Raw genomic sequence first — 8061 nt, forward strand, 5'->3', positions numbered from 1 at the left:
TAAACTGACCCCAACGGTTCCGCCGCACCCTTTTTGCCTCCAAAACTCGTTGGCGGTTGCCGGTGGCGATGGGCGGCTCTTCCCTTCCCGTCGCCTCATCCTCCTAATGAGATTCAAATCCTCCGCCGTCAACTTCTATATCTTCGCCAAACTCGAGCTCCACCACCTATCTTTCAAGCCAAACAACACCGCACTCATGACCTTCTCTACTCTCACTCAAACCCTAACTTCAGCCCCCACCACAATGGCTGTCGCAGACAGAGAAGACGACCACCTCTGCTCCGAATCCGCTGACACCTCCGCTTCACCACCATTAAACCACGAATCATTGTTTTTAGTTAGTAGTTCAAATGGATACTTAACTCGAGAGGCTCGGATCGAGAGAGCTTGGTCGCATTGGAAGAAACTCGGTGAGCCTAAGCTTATTGTCGCGCCAATGGTGGATAACTCAGAGCTACCTTTTCGAATCCTTTGTAGAAACCACGGAGCTGAAGCTGCTTATACTCCTATGCTCCACTCTCGTATATTCTCCGAGAACGAAAAGTATCGCTCTCAAGAATTCACCACCTGCAAGGTACATTTCTACATCTAAATCAAATCAAATCTCTCCAGAAAACGTATAATCTCTCAAAATTTCAGGAAGATCGGCCGTTGTTTGTCCAATTTTGCGCCAACGATCCAGACACTTTGCTAGAAGCAGCACGAAGAGTTGAAGCTTATTGTGATTATGTCGACATCAATTTGGGGTAAACTTACAGCAATTTTGTTCTCAGATTTTAACTTTCACTTACGAAAATTGATTCCATTTTGGTGATTTCGATGAAGGTGTCCTCAGCGTATTGCAAGAAGGGGAAACTATGGAGCATTCCTAATGGATAAACTTCCTATCGTGAAATCCTTAGTGGAAAAACTATCTCAAAATCTCACTGTTCCTGTTTCCTGCAAGATCCGAATCTTCCCAGAGTTACAAGACACATTAAACTACGCAAAAATGTTAGAAGATGCAGGCTGCTCTCTTCTCGCAGTCCATGGTCGCACTAAAGAAGAAAAAGACGGGAAAAAAATCAGAGCAAATTGGGACGCCATTAAAGCAGTTAAAAAAGCTCTCGGAATCCCAGTCCTTGCAAATGGAAACATCCGTGACATGGATGATGTTCAAAATTGCTTGGATTACACTGGTGCTGATGGAGTCCTTTCAGCAGAATCACTTCTTGTAAATCCAGATCTCTTTTCTGCATCCAGAAAGGTCGATCAAGGTGAATTAGTGGTTGAATATTTGAAGCTTTGTGAAAAATATCCTGTGCCTTGGAGAATGATTCGATCTCATGTTCATAAGATGTTAGGGGAGTGGTTTAGGGTTCATCCACATGTAAGGGAGGATTTTAACAAACAATCGAAGCTGAGCTTTGAGTTTTTGTATGATATGGTGAAACGACTTCAAGATCTTGGTGTTATGAGACCTGTTTATGAGGGAAGCTGTTTAGAAACTGTATCTAAAGATGAACATGGAGTGCAAGCTTAATGCCTACAGAGTTAACAGATGCATCTAATATATTATAAACCAGGTAAACACCTTCCATAACTTCTCATGAATTTAGTGAAAAAAATAGCTTTTTTAGCTAACTCACTGAACATATCTTCTTGCCTTTTATTGTAATGAGCCCTTCTATTAATATCTAAACTTATTCATTAAGTTATTCTGTTATTGATTGTTCACATGATTGCATTTACAAATCATTGTCTTTAATCCTTAATATCATGGGAATCATGTAAGCCTTTTCTTGGTGTATAAATAAGGGTTATTTGATCCATATAAAATCATCCTACATTTGAATGAAAATTTAGAGTTCTAATCTTTAAAAATATTTGTTGAAGTCTTTCTTCTGATTAATAGATTTTATCTTATAATCTTTGTATCCATTATTCAAAAAACACTCTAAAAATATCAAGTATCAAGCCATACTCGCGTAGTTTCATGAAATTGCTCTTGAAAGTGTCCACATTAGAAGAAGTTAACAATGAATCAATAATTGTTAGTAATTAAGAAAATGAATCTGAATATATTTGATAAAGCATAATTTATTTGATATGTTATTGTGAAAGGATGATTTTCTTTTAGCAAAAAAATTGTTTCTTAGTAATTTATATCTTACTATAATACTATTACCTAGATTTTTATTTCTTAAGTTTAATCTGAGTTGAATATTTATATTAAATTTTATTTTTTTTCGTTCTTTAAGATTTCATTTTCCTTTAGCAATTATACTTTCTTGTTTATCAATTATTCTATCGACTCTTGTTTTTATGTCTATAGGAGTATCTAGATCACTGAAAGTGTTTTTTAGAATTACTTGAATATGTTATTTTTGGTCTATCTATTTCTTTAATGAGTAAATTACACGAATGGTCCCTATGGTTTAGGGTAATTTGCGCGTTTAGTCCCTAACTTATTTTTTTAACTCGGAAGGTCCCTACTATTTGTTTTTGTTACACGCTTGGTCCTTCTCTTACCTAAAAAAACTATTTTGCCCTTGATTTTTTAAAATTTTTAAATAAACACACCCCAACCCCAACCCCCCTCACCGTACCTTACTTATCCCATAATTTTTTCCTATTTAAATAATATTCTTTTTAGGTAAGAGAGGGACCAATCGCATAACAAAAACAAACAGTAAGGACCAAGCGCGTAACAAAAACAAACAGTAGGGACCAAGCGTGCAACAAAAACAAACAGTAGGGACTTTCCGAGTTAAAAAAATAAGTTAGGGACGAAACGCGCAAATTACCTCAAACCATAGGGACCATTCGTGTAATTTACTCTTCTTTAATATGTTGCATCCAGTTTCTTAATTGTTTTATATTTATCATACGAGTTATAATCTTACTTTGAGTTGATTCTATAGGTATTGGTTCTTTGCATATTATTTTTTCATAATGTATAATATTTTTTCCAAAAAAGAAATTTCTTAAAGCATAATATTTGAAATAATGTTTTTCAGATAACGTGAAGTTTATTTTCGTATTGCATCTTTATTTATAAAAAAAAACAATTATTGGTTCGTTATTAACTTCTATTTATGTGGGACATTTTCTATACTAGCTCTTGTACTAAAATTTTTAACGATATTTAAAAGAGTAACTGATCACACTGTAGAATTTGTCGTCGATTTCTTATATGCACACTGTAGAATTTGCTTCCAATCTTGAAGTCATTTGAATTTGAAAAAAATCAAAGAAAGTCAAAAAATCAAAATCTAATCAGAAATTCTAAAATCTACTAATAATTTAATGAAATTATCTATATCCAAAGAAAAATAAAAATATGTTCCAAGATTCAATATTTTGTGTACAAATTTTTTTGTGTATATATATATTTCATCAAACTATTGGTTAATTGGAGCGAATGTTTGAACAATACAAACAATATGAAACAATTTTGGTTTCTTATCCACAACAGAAAAGTTGAAGTCGCTAAATAATAGTATAATACTGAGTTAAAGGCAAGTCGTAAAAAATCTTGAAAATAGGTTGGAAAATGGTTATATCTTAGACATCGATGTTGATTTATTCAACAAATTGGAATTGTAGTATTTACCGGTTAAACATAATACACAACAAACACAATACTAAATTTCTTAAAAATGACATTTATCCAGTTTGTTTTCTGTGTACAGTATATTGTTGATTGTTCCTATTATAATTGCATCAACAAAAATAAGCTTTTGAAAACTAAAGCTTTTAAAATTTTATTTGCACTCGGCTATGAAGAGAGATTAAATGCTTTAACTTTTATATCGATTGAGAACAAGTTTTTTTTTTTTTTTTTTTGAAAATATTGATTATCAAAAGTGTAATAGCTAAACTTATTCATTAAGTTATGGGATTATCCACATGATTGCATTTACAAATCATTGTCTTTAATGCTTCATATGATGGGATGACTGTTGAAATTATAGGTTCAAGATGAGGCAACTTACAGCTACTAATATAGTAATATACAATTAGCAAACAATATTTGAATCAAAATATACATATTAATTAATATGTAAAATTAGTCAGAACTTTACTAACTAAATGCTCTCCATAAACAGCTGCTTCAAACTTGTTCTCTCCACCACTTTTCTTTACACACATTTCCAATGGCCTTATTGAAGCATTGAAGTTTGGCTGCTTAATGACAACAATATCAATCAATAATAAAATTAAAATAAAAAATTACATGCGTAAAAGGTAAAAACAGAGGGATTAACTAACCTCATAAAAATATGCCACACAAACTCTGTATTTTGGGGAATTGTTAATCACTCGATGCAATGTTGATTCATATACACCATTTGTCAAAATCTGTAATTAATCGACTTTTTAGAGGAATAATAAATGAAAATATGTTGTTATTTTTTTGTAATTATATATACAGACCTTAAGCATGTCGCCAATATTGCATACAAATGTTCCCGGAATGGGAACTGCTGATATCCATTCACCTGAAACATTTCTCACCTTCGCAAATCAAGTAATTGCAAATTAGCATTATACTAAAAATGCTTAAAATAAAAAATATTTTACATTTTTTATCGTATGATATTTTGAGAATGTAACAAATAGATACCTGAAGGGCGGTTTTGTCGTCGTCCTGATTAACCAACGTCAATAGCCCTGAAACATCGCATCATAGCTTTTGCTTTGTAAGGACAGGACAAAACAAGACAAGACAGAACACAACATATAGTCTTGAGTCTTATACTGTGTTTGACTTGCATTGGACTAGACTGATTAAATTGGACATAGACACTGACTCACAAGTCACAATCTCTTGTATGTTCAAAAGACGTAAATACCCTTGTAAGTTTGAGTTTGAGAAATGTACCGTAATCGGTGTGAGCTCCACTGGATTTATTTTGAAAAGAGACGAATCATGAAAATATAGCAAGAAAAAAGATATGTAAAATGATAACCACCAAATTATTAATTTAAGAGTAAATTTACTGAAATCGTCCTATGGTTTTGTCAAAATTGCATGTCTGGTCTCTAACTTTCTTTTTGCACTCGGATTGTCTTTGTGGTTTGATATTGTTGCGTTTTTCGTCCCAATGGTTTGGTCAAAATTACACGTTTGGTCCCTAAGTTTATGTATGTAAGAGACGAAAAGCACAACAAAATCAAACCACAGAGACGATCCGAGTGCAAAAAGAAAGTTAGGGACCAAACATGCAATTTTGATCAAATCACAGGGACGATTTTAGTAATTTACTCTTAATTTAAAAAAATAAAAATAAAAAATGTAAAGGTAAATTACCATCCAACATCATTTTTTGGCAAACCTTCATGAGATGTTGACAAGGAACCAGGGTAACCAATAATACGAAACACCCAAAATGGATCACCCGCAATTTTGCCTTCAAATTCATCGACTGATCCGCCAAGTGCAAGAGCAATCCCTCTCATGATTTTTCTTGATAATTCTACCAAAAAACAAGAAAAATATTTGTTTTTGTTTACATAAAACCATTCGAATAATCCTACTTTGTAAACACAACGGTTAACATACCTGTGCAAAGGGCAAGATACTCCTCCATCACTTCCTTAAACCTCGGAGGATCAAATGGCCTTTTGAGAAATTTAAAAGAAAACAAAATGTGCATTTAAATACAACCTTGACTATATGGTTCTTCTATTAATGAAATAAAAGCTTTACGTACCATTTATTGATTCCTACTAATGGGTCACCAAGACCTCCATACATCCCTTTCTTTAGTTCACTATAACACTGTTAAAAAAACGTGTTATAAGAGAGGGATAAAAATGGTTGGGAGGTAAAAATATTAGAGCTTACATCAATGGCTTCGTGTCTATCGGGTATGCCTTTAGTGATATTTTCACCAACTCTTTGGTATCCCCTATGATTTTTTAAGAAAAAAAAAACCAAGAATGATTTTGAATGTACTATTATTATTATTATTTTTATATATTTGGTTAAGTGAAGATGTTGATTTAATTCGGAGAAACCTGTATCCGGTTTTGTCGGATAATTTGATCTTGAGTTTCTCCTCGTAAGGTTGACCAAAATACTTGTGTGTTATTTCTCTAACCTCTTTGATAAGAGAGTCCGGTATACCATGTCCTTTCTGTTCAATTATATCTATTAACATCAGTCACAGTCACAATCACAGTATAATATCGTTATACTATCTCAATCATAGTCACAATCAATCTGTCAATGAATGTCGTCTCAATCACAGTCACAGAGTTACAATCAATCTGTCAATGAATGTCGCCAGACAATTACAGTCACAATCAATTTGTCAATCAATGTCGTGAACACAGTACAACATGCTTTGTCACATCAAAAGGGTTAAAGGAAAGATTGGTTAGCATTAAATACCACGTAAAAGAATCCAGCTTCTCTACAAGCTTGATCTAGAAGTCTAACAACTTCTGCAACATCTTTGTCTTGGGCTACATTTGGATCATCACACTTGGCCACAAGAGGACTAATATCTGCCTCACAAATACAAGGAAAACCAAACACAACATATCAATTATCAAGCCACTTAATAATTCCTAACAAATATTCTTAAGAAACATCGCAATTAAAGCCATCGATTGAAGCAAATTGGTTCTTGAATTCGAAATCAACATAGATTTGCAACAATCGCTTGGATAACGCAACTCTAGAAACACCTAAAATTTTCACTACACGACGTTTTTTATTCAAGAAATATATATGAAGACGAAGAAGAGAAGATGAACTTCTAAATCGAGTGAATACAAATCGGAACTTCCTGATGTTTCTTCAACCTTAGATTATTGCAATTATTGTATTGATTGAGTAGTATAACGACAAAAGGCTATAGTGAAATAGCGATCCTAGGTTTTAAATTTTCGCCAAAATGATATGAGAAATTTACCGATGAGTGGAATGGATTGGAAGTCTGTGGACATACTGGCGCCGGATTATGCGATTCCGTTCCGATGAAGCGATCGGAAAGAGGGAATCTTTTTAAGTGAGAGAGACTTTGGAGTAACGTTTAAGTGAAGTGGTTGGAATCTGATGATTTATTCGATCCCTTGATGTAAACATATATATTTTTTATTTTAAAAGATTTAACCATTATTTTACAATATATATATATATATATATATATATATATATATATATATATATATATATATATATATATATATATATATATATATATCGATTTGAATTTTGAAGAGGATTAACTTGCTGGTTTGTTGCCTAGTAAATCATCTACGATGAATTAGGTGTATTTTCATATAAAATCATAAAGTATTACTTTCATGCGGGTAAAATGACAAACACTTGTTGTGCAGAACAGCTGAAACAATTTATCAAACACCTGGTGTGCAGAAATTAAATCAATTCATAGAAGACATATGAACCAAAACTGGTGCAGAAAACCTGAGATTTTCACATACATATTTCCTTCGACAACAAAAGAATGTCTTCAGTTAGCACATGTATTTTTTGCTTTGAATTTCTAGACGTATCGGCAACAAACACTGAAGCGGGGTGAGATAGAAGATGAACGGTTTAAAAAGATTCAGAACCATAATTTCCTCCGTAACAACGAAATTGAAATTTCTTGCGAGATTTGGGTATTTTAAATTTGAATCGGTATCTTGTTTTCGAGATGGGATCCTGGACCCCGAAGAACTCAGGCGCTCCACACGCCTTGAACTCCCTGAATGAGGGAGCTCGGGCCCCAATCTGGCCTGTAGTAATCTCATCTCGGAAGGTCAATCTCATCTCGGAAGGACCTGAGCCTCTCCTCCATGATCTCCATGATGCCCTCCTTGACGGTATCGAAAATCACCGGGGTAGCGTCAAGTATGCCACGAGCCTCGGCTGCGATAAGATCGCGCAACCTCTCATCCATGGGCTCTGCACCGGAGCCCATACCTGATCCAGATCCAGATCCTGAACCTCACGTGATCATCATCATCCTTAACTGAAAATATCACAAATAACCAATATACAGAAATCGAAAGGGAATTCTCCACACCGTCCTCCTAAGAGCCACAAGGTCTATCATTGCT

At 33.9% G+C, this 8061-nt stretch overlaps 2 protein-coding genes across 3 annotated transcripts; one reads left to right on the forward strand and one right to left on the reverse strand.

Annotated features, from left to right (window-relative positions):
* On the forward strand, positions 1-1734 carry LOC145093204 (uncharacterized). The gene is made up of 3 exons (XM_079031278.1): positions 1-574; positions 640-746; positions 826-1734. Exons 1-3 carry the CDS (start codon positions 107-109, stop codon positions 1520-1522), a joined length of 1272 nt encoding a protein of 423 aa, XP_078887404.1. The 5' UTR covers positions 1-106; the 3' UTR covers positions 1523-1734.
* A 2230-nt stretch (positions 1735-3964) lies between these two features.
* Positions 3965-7056, reverse strand: LOC145093206 (2-oxoglutarate (2OG) and Fe(II)-dependent oxygenase superfamily protein). Of its 2 annotated transcripts, none has more exons than XM_079031280.1 (12): positions 6909-7056; positions 6383-6498; positions 6007-6125; positions 5834-5897; positions 5700-5767; positions 5549-5607; positions 5297-5462; positions 4868-4887; positions 4610-4656; positions 4420-4500; positions 4255-4344; positions 3965-4167 (listed from the first exon to the last, which is right to left on the reverse strand). In XM_079031280.1, exons 1-12 carry the CDS (start codon positions 6940-6942, stop codon positions 4039-4041), a joined length of 993 nt encoding a protein of 330 aa, XP_078887406.1. In that variant the 5' UTR covers positions 6943-7056; the 3' UTR covers positions 3965-4038. The 2 variants fall into 2 exon arrangements, with proteins under 2 accessions (XP_078887406.1, XP_078887405.1); XM_079031279.1 differs by having other exon boundaries at positions 3965-4170.
* Between the last annotated feature and the right edge of the window lie 1005 nt (positions 7057-8061).

The sequence above is a fragment of the Lactuca serriola genome, chromosome 3 (genome assembly GCF_051521515.1).
Source record: "Lactuca serriola cultivar US96UC23 chromosome 3, Lser_US96UC23_V15, whole genome shotgun sequence".
Taxonomy (NCBI): domain Eukaryota; kingdom Viridiplantae; phylum Streptophyta; class Magnoliopsida; order Asterales; family Asteraceae; genus Lactuca; species Lactuca serriola.